Source organism: Acomys russatus, chromosome 17 (assembly GCF_903995435.1).
Source record: "Acomys russatus chromosome 17, mAcoRus1.1, whole genome shotgun sequence".
Taxonomy (NCBI): domain Eukaryota; kingdom Metazoa; phylum Chordata; class Mammalia; order Rodentia; family Muridae; genus Acomys; species Acomys russatus.
This window is the reverse complement of record NC_067153.1, coordinates 43,791,242-43,810,696: the sequence shown is the minus strand read 5'-3', so window position 1 is coordinate 43,810,696 and position 19,455 is coordinate 43,791,242. Positions and strand designations below refer to the sequence as shown.

The following is a 19,455-nucleotide window of genomic DNA, read 5'->3' as shown; positions in this document are numbered from 1 at the left end:
CTACATAGAGAAACCCTGTCTCAAAAAACAAAACAAGACAAAACAAAATAAAGTGCGCCATCACTGCCTGGCTCTTAATGTACACTTTTTTTTTAAAAAGGCATTGTTCTTTTTCTTTTTTAAAACGATTTATTTATTTACTTATGTATGTACACCTGTGGGCTGGAAGAGGGCACCAGATCTCAGTATAGATGGTTGTGAATCACCATGTGGTTGCTGGGAATTGAACTCAGGACCTTTGGAAGAGCAGCCTCTGAGCCATCTCTCCAGCCCTTAATGTACACTCTTGAGGTAAAAGGACACTGCAGAACACAATATTAACTTCTCAATGATATAAATAGCAAACTGTCTTCCCTCGTTGTCTTCCCTGCTACAGAGACAGCTCTGATTTCCCCGCCAGCACATCCCCGTAGGGCTTCAGCAGGGGATGAACTTCCTCTTCTAGGAACCTGTGGACCTGCCAGGGACGAGCAAACCATGATAAAGAAATGACAACAGCTTCTTCAAACCAGTTCTAGCAGCAAGACCCAGCATGCTAGAGCTCCTCCACTGAGCATGTGCCGTCTAGTAGCTCTGCCTCCCAGACAGAAGCATGTCCACCCAGCACATCCGGAGACCACCACGCCACACACACACTCACCTGGGCATCTTTAGTTTCCTGCTCTTGCCTGACCACCCCTTGGCTCAGAGTCCTCACAATCTTTATTTTTATTTAATTGTATGTCTCTCTGTGTGTGCATGCATGTGTGTGCATGCATGTGTGTGCAGGGCCAGTGGAGGCTAGAAGCTGGAGCCTTGAGCTAGAGTTGGAAACAATGTGGGCTTTTTGTTTGTTTGTTTGTTTTCTGAGACAGGGTTTCTCTGTGTAGCCTTGGCTGTCCTGGACCAGGCTAGCCTTGAATTCAGAGATCTGCCTGTCTCTGCCTCCTGAAGGCTGGGATTAAAGGCGTGTGCCACCATGCCTGGGTGCAATGTGGGCTTTTGTGACTGAGTCCTTGTAGCCTAAACATGTTGTTCCTTACAAATTAAAGCACAGTTCTGATATTTGAGAAAACAAAACAGAACTAACTTCACTTCAACTGGCTGAGTGCCAGCGCCCTATGATGCCCGTGCACTGGCTGCCGTGCTCCAGGCACTCTGAGCCTGGTGACACCGCAGTGAGACAGGATTCTGAGATCCCTGGGGGAGGGGGCTCTACTTTTTTTGTTTGTTTGTTTTGAGACAGGGTCTATGCACCTATGCAACCCTGGCTGGCCTAGAACTCATGATGTAACCTGGGCTGGAATTAAAGGCCCATGCCACCGTGGCTACCCTCTACTATACTTTTTAGCCTCTCTAGATGGCCCCTCCCACACCCTCAGAGGTTCTGCAACCAGCATCACAGAGACAGTTCTCCCAAGAGCATCCTACTGGACAGTTACCTGCTGGGGTGCTCGGCCAGTGAAAGAAGAGGGGTCTAACAGCTGCTCCAACTGTGAGTGAATGGGGTTGAAGTAGGCATCTGCCCGAACGCGCTCTATAAGGTCATTGTCACCGCCTTCCTGTTTAACCACGGCAGCTGCTTGCTGGGAGAGCACTCTGATTTTCTCATGACAGTCCTGGGGAGAGAGTGAGGTATGTTAGATCATCACTAACAGGTGTTTAGACCTTACTCAGTCATCAGACATGTCACATCAGAACCTGCCTCTGCTGCAGTGGCGGCCACTCTAAGGTAGATGCCCCTCCCCGCCCAAACCTTATGAACCGCTGGTTCTTGCCTCTTCCTCACTTTCAACAACAGACTCAGACCTGTCGGCCCCGGCACCTTTCCCTGACTCGCAGACCTGTCGGCACAGGCACCTTTCCTGACTTGCATACATGATGTCACCGGCACCTTTCTCTGACTCGCATACCTGTCGGCTGCCCCCAGCCTTGACCATCGCCATGATGATGTTCTCTGTGGCCATGAAAGGCAGCTCTTGCCGAATGCGTCGTTCAATTACCTAGAAGAGGGGCCAAGACAGAAGTCTCGATATTACAAAGCCACAGTAGGTCAAGAAAATGCACAGTAGGGCTATGCACTGTTTAAGGAGATGGGCGGTGCAACGCTTTATTTGGGACTCTGCTTCTCAATTTTTATACAAATCCAGATTTTCTCCCTCTCTTCCTTTCTTTAAAAAGTTTAAGTAAACTTTCAGAAGCAGCTTCATGGGATGAGTTTGGGGCTGAGAGCTGGCTCAGCGGTTGCTTGTTGCTGCCGCACAGGCCCTGGCTTTGGTTTCCAGAACCAATATAGCTGCTCACAATCCCCTGTAACTCCAGTCCCAAGGGATTTGTCGCCGTCTTCTGGTTCGTCATGGGTACTGCACATGCACCATACACACACACACACACATGCAGACACACATTCACATGCCTCAAGTGCCCTCCTTCCACCTGTTACAGCTCACTGTCCCTCTTCATCGAGAACACCATGGAGATGAATATCTAGTTCAGGCACCTAAAACAAAGCAACCAGCCAGGCGTGGCGCCACACGCCTTTAATTCCAGCATTCCAGATGGCAGAGGCAGGCCAACCTCTGTGAGTTGAGGCCAGTCTCATATATATATATATATAAGCCCAAGATCAGCAAGGGCTACATAGACAGACCCTGACTCAAAGAATAAAAACCAAACAACCACAAGAAACCATTCACAGCCAGGTGTGGTGACGCACACCTTTAATCCCAGCACTCGAGAGGCAGAAGCAGGTGGATCTCTGTGAGTTAGAGGCCAGCCTGGTCTACAAAGCAAGTCCAGGACAGCCAAGGCTACACAGAGGAACCCTGTCTCCATAAACCAAAACAAGCAAACAAACAAATAAAAGAAAGCCACTCATAAAACAAAACTACAACAAAAACAAGGCAATTAGTGTCACTTTTTCCGCTTGGCCACCTGTGCTCACAGGTCAAGACAATCCAGCCTTTTCTCTGGACTCTATGCACGTCCATGAGTGCCACAGATCTGGTTCCCTGTGCACAGGTTCCCTGTGCGAGGTCTGGTGGGAGACCCCTCACTGGCCACCCTATAGCATTAGCACCGTACACTCACTCCAGAGCACTCCCCTCCCCATTTCCAGAGGCCTCTTACTTTGGGGTACACCACCAATCCTTCAGAAATGTTCTGCAGGGTATTTAACACAGTGTCTGCCGTGAGAAACGCTTCAGCCAAACAGATCCGTCTACAAAACAAACGTATTTCACTCCATTAATCAGATGTCAGAGGCAGACAGGGCGTGTTCCAAGAAGCGCTAGCCTGCTCCTGCCATCTGAACTCTGGGCAGTTTCCTTCAGTCTCAGGACTTCCTATTGCCCTCACAACCCTCATCTTCACTTCCAGTCTGAGCCGCCGCCCAAGCAGCAGGCGTCAAAGCTAAGGCTCCACCTCAATCAAACTCCAGCATGACAGCCATTTCTTCACTGCCTCTTTCTCAATACTGCTAACCCGCTGTCCGCTGCAGTAGTCGTCTCAGCCGACGGAGGGAATGGCCTGACTCACTCAGTTCTCCCGTCCAGTGCTGAGGCCAATCAGCTGACTTTACCACACCCTTCCTTCCCATCCACATGGCCACTGGGCCCAGGGTGGCTTGGACTGCTCATGATCTCTAGCTTGTTAGTGCCTCCTGCATGAAGGACTTCCTAATGATGCTAGGGCATTACACCTATCACAGCCCTGCACCCATGGCTTCTATCAGCCTCGGAGCGGTAATGGCTGGAATAAGAAACTGCCTCAGTAGTCAGTTTCTTTTATCTATTCCCTAAATAATTGTTCACCCAGTGTTAGGTGTGATGTGCAATCTACAGGTCATTTTAAGGACATGGGAGGGGTGGCTCAGCAGTTAAGAGTATTTGTTGGTCTTACAAGAACCTGGGGTTCGGTTCCCAGCACCCACATGGTCAGCTTCAAAGCATCCATCACTCTAACTCCAGGGAATCCAGTGCCCTTTTCTGACTTCCGTGGGCACCAGGCACACATGGTGTACATTCACACATGTAGGCAAAATACTCATACATGTAAAGTAACCTACATTTTAAAGATAATTAAGTAAACAGGAAGACATGAACAAACAGGAAATAGGCAAAACTAGACTCCTTCTGGGGCCTTGAGGTTTTCCAGGGTGGACTCTGACTCCCTATGAGGATGCCCCCAGGCCCGTCCCCACCGAGAGATGGAATTACAGGTGTGTGCCACCACGTCTGGTCTTTATGTGGTCTGAACCTGGGCTTCAAGCATATGGGCAAGCGTTCTACCAACTGAGTCCCGTCTTCCTTGCTGAGTCTGAAGCCATCCCCTCCATTCGGAAGCCTGCCCGGGCTCCTTTATCAACCACTGCACTGGGGCAACACCGAGCACACTGCCCAGTCTTCCTTATCTTGAGGATAAGAAAGAAAGCAGACTTGTCCAGTGTCCAGCGACCGTCTGGGCTCCACTTCCACAGCAGACATGTTCAGATGTCGCTTCCTTGCTTTAGCACCCCCCCTCTGCTGTGTTGTGTGTTGTCACCATTACTGACCGGTTGGCACTATCATCCAGTGTGCGTTCAAACCACTGCACGGAAGCCGTCTGTAGTGGGTCCATGGTAAGGGCCATCAGGTGGCGGGCCAGGCTGCAGCAACGTTCAGAGCGCATGGGGTTGCGCTTGTATGGCATCGCACTCGAGCCTACCCACAGAAGAGGATGAGATGCAAAGGCAGAAAGGCACCTGGGGTAGGTAGCAAGTGCGCAGGCATCTGCCAGGTGCACGCTGAAAGGCAGCGGGGACAGCCCGGCCCTCCCCAACAGCTTCGTGGTGCTCCAGAGCCTGCTTTATCCTCACCGATCTGCTGCTTCTCAAAGGGCTCCTCCATCTCCTTCAGGTTGGCCAGGAGGCGTATGTCAGTGCAAATCTGTGGAGGAAGACCTGGCATCATCCCCAACACTTGGTACATAGGGAAGCCTGGGGCCAGGCCAGGCTCACACAGTGGTGAGCTCTCAGTGTGTGCTGTTGCTGAGGTCAAGCCCAGCCCTACCCATTTAGGAGAACCATGGGTTTCTTTTATTTTTTATTTGATTATTTTATTTTATTTTATTTTTTTTGGTTTTTCGAGACAGGGTTTCTCTGTGTAGTTTTGGCTGTCTTGGACTTGCTATGTAGACCAGGCTGGCCTCGAACTCATAGACATCCACCTGCCTCTGCCTCCCAGAGTGCTGGGATTAAAGGCATATGCCACCACATCCTGAGTTCCCACCCAGGATTCTCTCTGTTCCTGAAAAGCTGGGATGACAAATACAAAGCGCACAGACTGAGGAGGTGGCCGCTGCTGTCAAACCTCGCTTAAAGTATCCAGAAGCTGAGTGTGGTGGTGGGTACCATAACCCCAGCAGCTGGATAAAGACTGAGGCAAACCTGGGCTACAGAGCCTTGAGAGGAAAAAAGACAACAGCTGGGGGTAGGGCAAGATTGTGCGTGCAAAAGAGAAAAAGACATAGATTATGAAAAGATAATAGGATTATCTTTTTCTCTTTCTTTAAGACAGGTCTCATGTAGCCAAAGAAGACCCTGCACCAGTTCTGGCTTTCCCCTCTGAAGCGCTGGCAGCACAGGCATGCACCACTAGACCTGGCTGAGGAATTCTAATCTTAACATATCCTTCAAAAGACAGACGTGTTGCTGCTGTAGGGGTAACTTCTTTCCCATTAGCACACTCAATTTAAATCCTTTCCCTAGAGATCTCAAACTCGTATGACTAACATACACAGACACAGTTAAGTCAAAGTCGGAGGCTGCCCTTCAGGTCACCACCTTCCTCCCCACATGCTCACCCTTACCTTGTGTACTGACGCCCCTAAGCTGGCCAGCACAGACAGCACTTCAATGTCCACTTTCCGTGTGTAGGTCTGTCCTGTGATGATGAAAGCTCTAGAAATAAACAGAGAAGAGATCTATGCTACAATATGTGACTGTCAGCTCAGCATGGTGCACACACTTTAAATCCCAGCACTCAGGAGGCAGAGGCAGGCAGATGTCTGTGTCTAAGGTCAGCCTGGCCTACAGAGCAAGCAACAGAACAGAGAGGACTACATAGAGAGACCTTGTCTCGGGCGAAAAAAGGCTGTCATATAGACAAACTAAAAACTGATCCTAAGCAACTGGGCTTGGCTTCCTGGCATGCTCAGTTAGGCTGCTCTCAGAGGGCCTGACTAGCAACTGGCTCCTGAAATAAGTTGTTCCCCTGTTTACTAATCCCTAGCAAAGTGCTCTGCCCTGAGGAGGAAGGAGAACCTAAACCCCGTCCCCTGCAGCTCCAGGGATCATGAAGGAGCCTGGTGGACTCGATGTAAGTGGTTAGAGTTACACTAACTCACTGAGGGACCCCGGGAAAAAAACAAAGCTGGCAACATATCCAGGCACGGAGACCTACGATTATCACTTTAGCATTTGAGATGCTCAGGCAGAAGGCTTTTGGTGAGGGCAAGCTCAGTCTGGGCTGTACAGCGAGTTTCCTGGACTACTTCATCTCCACCAAACCAAACGCCTAGGACAGAACAGCCACATTCACAGAGCCGCTCTAAGGAAACCACGGGGCTGGAGAGATGGCTCAGACGCTAAGAGAATGGCCTGGAACTAGAGATTCACCTGCCTCTGCCTCCTAAGTGCTGGGATTGCAGGTGTGCGCCACGGCACCGGCTTCATCTGTTATTCTTGAAGAAGACCTAGGTTTGATACCCAGCACCCACACAGCTGCTCACTACTTTCTGTAATGTCAGTCCCAGGAGATCTGACACTCTCTTCTGGCCCAATGGGCACTGCACACACACAGACATACACACAGACAAAACACCTATAAAAAGAAAGAAAGAAAAAAGGAAAGAAAGAAAGAAAGAAAGGAAAGAAGCAAGCAAGCAAGCAAGCAGGAGAGATGGCTTGCAGTAAGTTTACTTGTTGCACTTACGGAGGATCTGGGTTCGATTCCCAGCACACATATAGTGGCTCACAACCATTTCTAGGAGATGGCCTTTTCTGACTTCTATGGGCAACAGCCACAATTATGAATATGGTGCACTGGCATACGCACAGGTAAAACATTCACACAAATGCACAAAACACAAATGTGGTGCATAGGCATACAAAGAGGTAAAATGTTCTCTCACACACACACACACACACACACCCCAGGTATACACTCAAGTAAAACATTCATATAATTTATATACACACACTCAATAGTAAACAGCAACAGCAACAACAACAACAACAACAACAACAACAGGGCTGGAGAGATGGCTCAGAGGTTAAGAGCACTGTCTGCTCATTCAGAGGTCCTGAGCTCAATTCCGAGCAACCACATGGTGGCTCACAAGCATCTGTAATGGGATCTGATGGCCTCTTCCGGATGTGTGTGAAGACAGATTTACTCATATACATTAAAATAAATAAATAAATAACAACAACAACAATAATAGAGCTAAGCAAAAGTTGAATCAAAAGGTCTGTCATTAGCTGGGTACAGAGGCAGGCAGATCTCTGAGTTCAAGGCCAGCCTGGTCTACAAAGAGAGTCCAGGACAGCCAAAGCTACCCAGAGAAACCCTGTCATGAAAAACCAAACCAAACCAAACCAAAAAGCCTGTCAATAACAGGCAGGAAGCATTTTCCCCAGGCACATACCTTTTAAACCCTGCCTTTTCTGTCACCATCTTGTCCAGCTGCTCCACCTTTGAGAAAGAAAAGATACACCCTATTAGAAACATAAGTATTCAAACAGAATCCAAAACAAATTTTAGGGGCTGGAAAGATGGCCCAAGGGTTAAAAGCAGTGGCTACTCTTTCCAAGGACCGAGGTTCAATTCCCAGCACCCACATGGCAGCTCACAACTGCCTGTAACTCCAGTTCCAGAGGACCTGGCACCCTCACACCAATGCACATAAGATAAAATTAAATGAATTAAAAAAAAAAAAAAAAAAAAGAAAGAAAGATGGACATGTAGGTGTTCAGCCTGAGTATGCTTCAACTGGTCACCCTGCCAGGTCTTGGGCTCCCTCCAACACACTCTGGATCAACTGTATCAAGTCACAAGCAGGTTTGTCTCGTGGGCTGGCACCACTAAACTGAGCTGTCCCTCAAGTCACTTTCAGAATGTCCTTTTTTGGATACTGCATACATTAGAGATGAATGCAGTGTAGGCATCTTTTAAATTACATTTTTAAGCCAGCTGGATGTGGTGGCAACGGCCTTTAGTTCCAGCATTCTGGAGGTAGAGTCAGGAGGATCTCTGTGAGTTCGAGGCCAGCCTGGTCTACAAAGTGAGTCCAGGGCTGTTACACAGAGAAACCCTGTCTTGAAAAACCAAATAAATAAATAACATTTAAAAAATGTTTTTAGCACCAGGCGGTGGTGGTGCACACCTTTAATCCCAGTACTCGGGAGGCAGAGGCAGATGGATCACTTTGAGTTTGAGGCCAGCCTGGTTTACAAAATGAGTCCAGGATGGCCAAGACTACACAGAGAAACCCTGTCTTGAAAAACCAAAAAAACAAAAACAAAAACAAAAAACTTTTTATGTGTGTATATGAACACACACCCACAGGACACGAGTGAGGAAACAGACAGCTTGCAGGAGTCGGTTCTCTCCTTCCACCGTGTGGGTCCCCGAACTGACTCAAGTGTCCATCTTGCTGGTCCCTCAGAATACCTTCTGGTGATCCCCCTCGAAGAGCTGCAGGAAGCTGGCCTGTGTGCCAGTGGTGCCCTTCACTCCCCGGAAACGTAGCTCGTCACGAACACGCTTTAAGTTCTGGAGATCCATGCAAAGGTCTTGAATCCAAAGGCAGCAGCGTTTCCCAACTGTGGTCAGCTGAGCAGGCCTGAGAGGGACACAAGGAGAACACAAAGGCTCCCATATTGAGGCCTACTTTCACCTAACAGCCACCACTACCTGCTGGAGAGTGGACAAAGTAAGAGCTGCAGGAACTAGTAAAGATGAAATGACAGTTAAAAGCTGGAGTGGAGAAGGGTGAAGGGGCATTGAAGCTACTACAAACTAAAAATAAAGGGCTGCTGGTATAGTTCTTTACCAAGAAGCCTTTTAACAGTGTAGTAGGTAACAAGAATAAATTAATAAAATAAAAAAAATTACAATTTCAAAAATAAATAAATAAATAAATTTTAAAAATTAAAAAAAACAAAAAACAAAAAACAGTGTAGTAGGACGGTGCACACCTGTAATCCCAGCGCTCAGGAGGCTAAGGCTGACACATTTGAGGCTAGCAAGGGTTCTTCAGGGAACCACTATCTTTAAACAAAACCAAACTGTGGACTGGTAAAATGGCTCAGAGGGCATCAGATGCCCAGGTGGTGCATCAACATGTATACATGCAGAAACACCCACACACATGAAAAAGAGAATGGTTCTCTGTCTTTGATAAATATAAACCAACTGCTAATTACTGGACCAATGGGATGGCTCAGCTGGTAAAGACGTCTATTGCCCATCCGGATGACCTAAGTTCATTCCACACTGTGGAAGCAGAGAGTGACTCTTACATGCTGTCCTCTGACCCCAACATATGCACTCTCGTGTGTATACACACAAACAAATAAATGTAATTATTAAAAAGTTATAGCTTCTACCCGGGCTGTGGTAGCACATTCCTTTAATCCCAGCATTTGGGAGGCAGAGGCAGGTGGATCTTTGAGCTTGAGGCTAGTCTGGTCTACAGAGTGAGCTCCGAGACAGCCAAGGCTACACAGAGAAACCCTGTCTTGAAAAACCCAAACCCAAACCAAGTTACACTTTTCCCTGCTATGTTGTCCAATCTAGTCTAGAATTCGTGGGCCCAAGCTATTCTCCCACCTCAGGCCACAAAGCGGCTGGGACTACAACGTGTATGTTGGATCAAGAGTTGAAGCATGCCAGGCTGAGCAGCATCCCCAGACCCCCAGCTCCTAATGAAGGCCTCAGGCCCACGCCTCACCAGTGTCCCACGTTATCTGCTAGGCTTTGATACTCTGGCATCAACAAGCCTGTTTAAGTTCAATTCCCCAAGAGTCACCTTATCACTTACTGAAAGTGTGTGAAGCCTAAGGTGGGCAGGTCAGCATGTTCCTTGGCAAAGTCGGCAAGCCTCGAGATCACTCTAGCAAGCTACAAGTAAGACCACAGTGGGAAGGGAGTGAATGTAACTGAGTTCTTTATGTAACTTTGACTAAACGTCCACACAACTTCACATAAAATTCCATCTTCAGCTCGGGGAAGGTAGCATTTATTTATGTCTTTTCCCCTTTGTATCTTGAAGCGCCCTGGGCAAGGATCACAGGAACCCACATTTGAAAGCTGAGCCGAATCCCTAACATGTCACACACTATTTTAGGACCATCGCAGCATAGCAGGACCAAGCCATAGCCTGACCAAAATACTCCAGCAACACATCTCATCTCGCTTGTGCCACATTTAAAGGCCATGCTTTAGAGAGTAATAATACATTCTTGTAGGCTGGCCTTCACCTCTGAGATCCACCCGCCTCCTTCCCCACTGTTGGCATTAAAGAGGTACACCACCTCTTATTTGTGCCCAAGAAGGGACAGTTAACTCCACAGACGACATACAGAGTCCCTGACTTGAGAACGTAAGCTTTAGGCATCCCACTGTGTAGATTCACTTACAACTGCAGACCACTCCTGGTAGGAAACTTCTGTCAGCATCTTACCTTTGGCAAAAGCAGGTCAAAAGCATTTCTTAGGATAATCAGGTCCTGAAAGAGAAAATTCAACGGCTTCGAATTACACGGTGCCAGGCAGTAGTATTACAATGAAACTTTCTGGCCATTGGAGCTGACGTCTCAGCCTCAAGTAGCCTGTCTCACCTTCAGCAAACGAGAGTGTCCAAAGGTGCTAAAAGGCTGCTTTTCCCTCATTACCACTGGAAGACGTAAGTGCTGGGCTGGGATGTAGCTCAGTTGGCAGAATATTTACCTAGTGTGCGCAAGGCCCTGAGTCCCATCCTTAGCATCACGTTAACTTGGACTGGTGGTAAACACCCGTGATAGCAGCACTTGAGAAGCGGAGGCAGGAGAATCATAAATTAAAGGTCATCCTTGCGCACCCCGCAAGCTCCAGCTAAAGATTGGCATTGGCTAGGGAGGAGGCTGTTGGGGCGTGGGGGGGGGGTGTGTGTGTGTGGAGTGGGCGATCTGCAGAGCATGTGGACAGGTAGACTACTGGATTATGGGGATCCATAAGGAGCAAAACCTTTATTGTTCACACTGACCGAGAGCTGCAGAAGGCCTTGGGCTTTTCTCTTATATGGCACATTACATCAGTATTCTCTCTACATCCATCCATCCATCTATCTATCTATCCATCTGCCCACCCACCCACCCACCTACCTACCTACCGTACACCAGGCTTTGTCCCCAAGAGATCTGCAGCCTTTCCCTTCCAAGTGCTAGGATTAAAGTTTAACTTAGCCAGGCAGTAGTGATGCACATCTTTAATTCCAGCATACAGGAGGCAGCTCTCTGTGAGTTCAAGGCCAGCCTGGCCTACAGAGAGAGTTCGAGGACAGCCAGGGCTACACAGAGAAACCCTGCCTCAAAAATCAAACAATAGCCGGGCGTGGTGGCGCACGTCTTTAATTCCAGCACTTGGGAGGCAGAGGCAGGTGGATCGCTGTGAGTTCGAGGCCAGCCTGGTCTACAAAGTGAGTCCAGGATAGCCAAGGCTACACAGAGAAACCTTGTCTCAAAAAACAAAACAACAACAACAACAAAAAAAATCAAACAATAAAATAAAACTGTATACTAGATAAGTGACCTACCACTGAGCTACATCCTCAAGCCTTCAAACTGCTCTTGTAGGAGGAAAGAGAAAGTATTTTGGGTAACTCCAAAACATGTCCCTATGTCACAAAAACCATGGAGACACAGCATTACCGGGAACTTAAAAACATTTTTTTTTTTTTCAAGCCAGCATGATGGTTCACCAGGCCGGGTGTGGTGGTGCATGCCTTTAATCCCAGCATTCGGGAGGCAGAGGCAGGTGGATCGCTGTGAGTTGGAGGCCAGCCTGGTCAACAAAGTGAGTCCAGGACAGCCAAGGCTACACAGAGAAACCCTGTCTCAAAAAACCAAAAAAGTAAAAGTGTTTGTTGCCAAGCCTGCCAACCCAAGTTGCATGGATGGTGGACGGTGGAAAGACTGCCACAAGTTGTCCTCTGGTCTCCACATTCATACCTGAGTGCACATTCTGCTTCCTAATAAATAAATAACTGTAATGAAAGAACTTTCCAAGTAGTAGGATTATTCTTCCACATCTTGCCACTCACCCAGAGATTTTTTTTTTTTAGTTTTTTCGAGACAGGGTTTCTCTGTGTTATCTTAGCTGTCCTGGAACCACTGATAGACCAGGCTGGCTTCTGCCTCTCAGCGATCCGCCTGCCTCTGCCTCCCAGGGTGCTGGGCTTACAGGCCTGCGCCACCATGTCTGGCTTAGACATCTTTAATTACGCATCACCTAACCCTAAAAAGGAGGGGCCCTAGCAGCATGCAGCTGTACTCAACTACTCAGATGGCTAAGCAGATAGACAGCCTGGGTTCTGCAGCTGAAGACCAGTCTAGGAAACATAACAACGTACTAGGACCCTGTCTCAAAAAATAAAAGCTGGGCATGGCGGTGCACGCCTTTAAACACAGCACTTGGGAGGTGGAGGCAGAGGCAGTCAGATTTCTGAGTTCGAGGCCAGCCAGGTCTACAGAGCTAGTTCCAGGACAGCCTGGGCTACACAGAGAAACCCTGTCTCAAAACACCAAAAACCAAGACCAAAACCAAAAACAAACACTTGTAATACTGTCCTCTCTTTTCAGAAGCCAACAGTAGTTTATAAAGGCCCTTGGGTAAGTTTGGAATCTTAAAACCACACAAACACAATATAAAGGCTGAAGCCCAAGTATAAACAGTGTCGGCTCGTACTGTATTGTCTCCAACGTAGCAGGAGGTGGCGCCCAGATGGATGATGCCCGCAGCTTTCGGACAGCAGTGGCCGAACGTGTGCACGTGAGCCATGACATCATGGCGCAGCCGTTTCTCCTCCTCGGCGGCCATCTGGAAGTCAATGTTGCTCAGGTTTGACCTCATCTCCTGGATCTGTTCATCTGTGATGGGCAACCCCAGTGTCTGCGGAGCAGGCAGAAGAAAACCCAATGACCTTCATGTCCAAGGATTTGAGAGGAAGTGAAAACTCTTAAAACAACAAGTTCAAAAGTATGGGCTGGGGGAGAAGCCACCACGGAGGGATTGAAATCTGCCTGCCTCTGCCTCCTGAGTGTGCACGGCCTCTGCAACCGCCACCTGGCCCACTCCAGCCTCTCTTGTTCTAGCCTCTGGGCTTCTTGGACTTTTGTGTAAAACACTGAGTCAACTCTTGCTTCTTTAGCCAGGTTCTATTTAGGACACTCATCACTGTATGACACTGTGCCATATGGAACTAACCCATTCAGCTCTCTTGAAGGCATACTGCACGAGAAGAGACCTTTGATCTAGTCACTACGTAATCCTTAGTCGTGACTTGTGAGTGCACAGAGTATGGGGGCACTCACAGGAACCAGAATTAACAATTCCTCAAGGCTGGGCTTAGTGCTCTACAGGATGTCATCAGCACCTGGGAAGGAGAAACAGAAGGATCCCTACTACAAATGAAACACTGTCTCCAATCTCCAAAGGGAAACTACCCGCCAGTGAGCTGGCTCAGCCACCAGGCACTTGCAGGCAAAGTCTGGAAACCAGAGCTCCACTCTTGGAACTGCAGAGCTGGGGAGGCCCTATTCCACAGAACTGTCATCACACGTGGCCTCCACGTGTGTGCTCCCACCGTGCACACTTCTGATGCTATGAACGTCTTGTATTACTTCTGATCTCCCCCCCGCCTTTTAATTTTTAAAAAGAGATCTACTGGCCAGGTGTGGTGGCGTACACCTTTAATTCCAGCACTGGGAGGCAGAGGCAGGAGGATCTCTGTGAGTTCAAGGCCACCCTGGTCTATAATAGTCCAGGTCAGCCAGGGCTATTACACAGAGAAACCCTGTCTTGAACCCCCACCCCCCCAAAAAAGGATTTATTTTTATGTTTTACTCTATGTATGCGCATGTGGTGCCTACAGAAGCCAGACAAGTCTTTGGATGCCCTGGAACTGGAGCTGCAGATGATTGTGAGCTGCCATTGGTTGCTGGAAAGATCTTCTGGAAGAACAGCCAATGTTCTTAACTACTGAACCACCGTCCTAGCTTCTCATAGTTTCCACAACTCAACCAGTTATTATGGAATATATGGTTTGTTTGTTTGTTTGTTTTTTTATTTTTTTGAGACAAAGTCTCAGTGTGTTGTTCTGGCTGGCATGGAACTTGCTAAATAGATGAGGTTGGCCTCAAATTCACAGAAATTCACTTGCCCCTGCCTCTCGAATGCTGGGACTGGGGAGATGGCTCCATAGTTAGGAGGACTCACTGCTCTTGCAGGGGACCTGGCTTTGGTTCCCAGCACCCACAAGGCTGTAACTCCAGCTCTAGGGCACCTGCTGGCCTCCACTGCACCCACACTCACACATGCACGTGCCACCTGCAGGCCTCCACTGCACCTGCACTCACACGTGCATGTGCCACCTGCAGGCCTCCACTGTACCCGCACTCACACATGCACATGCCACACGCTGGCCTCCACTGCACCTGCACTCACACGTGCATGTGCCACCTGCAGGCCTCCACTGCACCCACACTCACACATGCACGTGCCACCTGCAGGCCTCCACTGCACCTGCACTCACACGTGCATGTGCCACCTGCAGGCCTCCACTGTACCCGCACTCACACATGCACGTGCCACACGCTGGCCTCCACTGCACCTGCACTCACACATGCACGTACCACATGCAGACACATAACTGCATATAAAACAAACAAAAACACCTGTAAGATCTGTACCACCACACCTGGATTTTGCTACTAATTTGATGCTCTAATAGATAATCCATACCCTAGCTAGGCACCCATGCAGTGGTGCACTCCTGTGATCCCAGCACTCAGGAGGCAGAGGCAGGCTGATCTCTGTGAGCTGAAGGCCAGCCTGGTCTACAAGGCAGGTCCAGGACAGCCAAGGCTACACAGAGAAAAACCTGTCTCAAAACAAAACAAAACCAATAAATAAGTGAAAGAAAGAAAGAAAACCCATACTCATAGCTATGTATGCTTCAAACAATTTGTGGACCAGATGAGCCTTACACTCCAGTTTCAGCTGGAGGCCATTTACACGCTATGGTGACACTGGCAATGGCTTGCAAGCTACTGCCCCCATCTACAGATTGTGGGCATCAGATGAATGAGGAAAGAACATCACAGAGTAAGACACATGCAGGGGTCCCACTCTCTACTGTTAGGGAGCCAATAGTTCCCAATGCTTTGGTTTCCCACCTATGAGACTGCGCTGGGCAGTGGTGGTGCACACCTTTAATCCCAGCACTTGCGAGGCAGAGGCAGGTGGATCGCTGTGAGTTCCAGGCCAACCTGGTCTGCAAAGCAAATCTAGGGCAGCTAAGGCTACACAGAGAAACCTTGTCTCGAAAAACAACAACAACAAAAAACAAAACAAAAAAAGGACTTTATGCTATGTGTTTAAAAAAAAAAAAAGACTGCAATCTTAGCACTCTGGGAGGCAGAGGCAGGTGGATCTCTGTGAGTCTGAAGCCAGCTACAGCTACACAGTGACACGCTGATCTCAAAAAAAAAAAACTGCCAAGCCACCGCCAATAAAAACAACCCCACAAACCCTCTGGAACAAACAGGTGCCCAGGTCCTCCCTTCTCAGAGCAAATAGTGGCTCAGAAAACAGATTCCAAAGCTGTCAAAGTGGCAAAGGGCTCAGCTTAGGATCTGGAATGGATCCAGGTTCGAATCTGCTGTCAAGAGCTAGCTGGGAAACCTAGGGCAAGCCTTGCTCCATACAAACTTAGTTTTGTCCCCCAGAAAGACGAAGATTCAGGGACTGGAGAGACAGCTGGGAGGTTAAAGGAATTTGCAGAGACCCCAGGTTCAGTTCCCAATACCCACATGGCAGCTTACAACAAGCTGTTAATTAGTTCCCTCTCCTGACAACATCTGTTGGCACCAGATATGTGCGTGGTGAACATGGATGGATGCAGGCAAAAACATTTATACACTAAAAATAAAATACATCCTTTTTTAAAAAGTGGGAAAAGCTACCATCAAGTTTGCAACGCAGTTACTTACTTTCTTTTTCTTTTACAGTGTGTGTGCGTGCGGGCGTGCGCGCGGAGGTCGGAGGACAACTAACGGGAGTCAGGTATCGCCCCTCACCGTGTTGTCCAGAGGCTCGAACTCAGGTCAGAAAGCTTGGCGGCAAGCGCCTTTACCCCTGAGCCTGCAAGGTTTAAGTAGCAATGCAGTAGCCTTGGCCGAACCGAAGTCCTCCAAAGGACGTGCACGACTCTGGGACTGTTACAGAGACAAGTGCTTAGGGTGTGACCTGCCTAGCGACAAGGAGCATGGCCAGTTACCTGCTCGGCCTCCGCCAGCCACAACCACAGCTGCCGCCACGTCTGGAACTTGTACCTGTCGCTGAACAAGAAGCACATCTCGAGGCTGGCGTAGCGGGCCGCCAGCGGAGAACGGTAGCTTTCATGACCGCCAGGGTCGCCGGCTGCAGCCATCTTCACCACGCCACCCGGGCCAAGGCCGACACGAGTAGCTCGGTCCAAAGCGGAAACCTGGGCGCGTGTTGGGCGGGACTTCCTCCTCCGGCCCCGCCCTCGTCGGGGGGGGGGGAGGGTGGGGAGTGGATAACGCTGAGCTGGATGACTGAGGCGGCTTAATTTTGGTTCATCTCCCTCCCCCAGGAGGTTCTCTGCTCTTTTCTTGATTTGTACGAAACGCGATTAAGCCTCTTAAGTCTCTGCCCCACTCTGTGCCTCCTCGGTTTTTCCATTTGAGGAGTGCACATTAAGACCCTCCTTTAGAGCCGAAGCAAGGAGGGTCGCTGTGAGTTCGAGGCCAGCCTGGTCTACAAAGTTAGCGCACGACAGCCAGGGATACACAGACAAACCCTGTCTCAAAAACCAAAACCAACCAACCAACCAAACCAACCAACCAACCAACCAGAGTTGGCTGTCATTCAGAATACTTTGTCCATCAAACAAACCTACTAGACACCTGGGCCCAACATCCTTGAGCAGCATAAGGCTGACTTGGGGGCTGAGGACATATGTATTTTGAAAAGACTGCACTCTCTTGGACTGGTTCACGGGTATAGTTGCTTTGATATTCTGTAGGGGCGCACTGTTCTCTTCCTGAGATCCTTGCAAAGTCGGCCATCCTCAGCCTTCTGAGCCGTGCTATCCTGCCTCTGCATCATTTGGCCTCTTACTTTTCCTCATCTACCTGTAGTGTTCTGTTTGGTTCACTTCCTTCTGTGACTTTACTCTCTTGACACACTTTGTAGCCTTAACTGGCCCAGGGCTCGCTAGGTAGGAGATCTGCCTGCCTCTGATGCCTGAAGGCTCAGATTAAAGGGATGGGTCAGCTGTTTTTGTTTTGTTTTGTTTAATGTATGGAATTCTTCTGCTAAACACTGCCAGCTGCCTTAGGGTCTGGCTAGTGTGGAGTGCCCTGCTTTTTGCCTGTCTCCTAACTAACCATTCTGAGCATTTCCATATTTTTTGGTCCTGTCCCTTAGGCAAGTTATTTAATCTTTCGGAAAAATATGGCTGACGCTCCCAGGGACACAGTGAGGTGAGAAGACAAAAAGAGATGCTGGCTCTCTGCTCGGGACAATGGGCCCGGCCAGCTTGTCCTCTAATGCTTTTCTAACATTGCATTGTAACTTCTGTCGCCTCCTCTTCCTTCCTATCTGCCCGCCCCCCCTTTCTCTCTTTCTTGTTTTTTTCACTTTTTTAAAGATTTATTAAGCATACAGTATTTTATCTACACTGTACACATGCGTACCAGAAAAAGGCACTAGATCTCATTATAGATGGTTGTGAGTCACCAAGTGGTTGCTGGGAATTGAACTCAGGACCTTTGGAAGAACAGGCAGTATTCTTAACCTCTGAGCCATCTCTCCAGCCCTCGTTCTCTCTCTTGGTTTTTCAAGACAGAGTTTCTCTGTGTCATCTTGGCTGTTCTGGAACTCACTATGTAGACCAGGCTGGCCTTGAACTCAGAGATCCACCGCCAGTCTCTGCCTCCTGAGTGCTGGGATTAAAGGTGGTGGGTCTTCACCACTCAGCTTCTGATAAATGTCATTTATGTCATTTTCAGTTTTGCACTGAATAGCTTTTATTTCTCTTTTTTTCCTCCATTTTCCTGGATAAACCTCCAGGCTGGTGGAAGAGTTTAACACTCTGGACAATTTCCCTCCATCCTGCAGCTCTCTCCTCCCTTCCCTCAGTCCACACAGCTGCACCTGGAACAACCCACCCTTCCCCCGCTGCCTCCACCGGAAGGCTTACTTTCTGAGTTCACGAGACCCCACAGTGTCGGGTTGACTGGAGCCTAGGCATGGCCATTTGGCTGCCACTGTTACCTGAAGCAGCATCTCTCAATTAAAGTATTGGCTTTTTATTTTTATCTTATGTGTACGGGTCTTATGCCTGCATGTACGTCTGTGCACCATGCATGCAGTCTTCAAGAAAGCCAGAAGAGGGCACCAGATCCCCTGGGAAACAGGTCTTCAAAAATTAAAAAATTTTTTTAGACTTATTCATTTTTATGTGTTTCGCATGCATGTATGTTTATGCATCATGTGTATACCGGAGACCTACAGAGGTCATAAAAGAGCACTGTATGTCCTGAACTGTAGTTAAGGGTGGTTTTGAACCATCATGTGAGTGCTGGGAATTGATGTGCCCAGACCCTCTGCAAGTGCTCTTAACCTCTGAGCCATCTCTCTGATGCCTTTTATGTTTTTATTTCTGCCTTTTCTTTGAGACAGGGTCTTATGTAGCCTACCTCGTTTGCCCTCAAATATGTGTAGTCAAGGATGACCTTTAACCTTTTTTTTTTAGACAGGGTTTCTCTGTGTAGCTTTGGCTGTCCTGGACTTGATTTGTAGACCAGGCCTGCCTCAAACTCACAGCGATCCTCCTGCCTCTGCCTCCCTCTATCCTCTCCCTTCTACACCCCCCATACACTGTGATCACACATGGGTGACCCATTAGCATCCATGCCTTTGTGCATGAAGGCAAGTACTGTCCCCTTCTCTGACACTAAACCTCAGTCTAGGCCCTCCATGTTCTACGCAGGGGGTCTAACCATTGCTCTGCATCTCTAGCTTTTGTTTTTCCCATTTAAGGTCCTTGTTTTTTTCAACTTGGTTCTCAAAAAATAAAACACAAAACAAAAACTACAAAACACAAAAATAAAAGCCTTGCGCCGGAGAGATGACTCAGCGGATAAAGA

At 48.5% G+C, this 19,455-nt stretch overlaps 1 protein-coding gene across 1 annotated transcript; it reads right to left on the bottom strand.

The window, feature by feature from the left end:
- Window positions 1-356: 356 nt before the first annotated feature.
- Adsl (adenylosuccinate lyase) lies at window positions 357-16,746 on the bottom strand. Its single transcript, XM_051160030.1, has 13 exons — window positions 16,557-16,746; window positions 12,965-13,168; window positions 10,705-10,749; window positions 10,063-10,142; window positions 8,691-8,862; window positions 7,666-7,712; window positions 5,827-5,917; window positions 4,835-4,904; window positions 4,532-4,679; window positions 3,109-3,199; window positions 1,893-1,982; window positions 1,422-1,598; window positions 357-457 (listed from the first exon to the last, which is right to left on the bottom strand). Exons 1-13 carry the CDS (start codon window positions 16,707-16,709, stop codon window positions 371-373), a joined length of 1,455 nt encoding a protein of 484 aa, XP_051015987.1. The 5' UTR covers window positions 16,710-16,746; the 3' UTR covers window positions 357-370.
- Window positions 16,747-19,455: the final 2,709 nt, after the last annotated feature.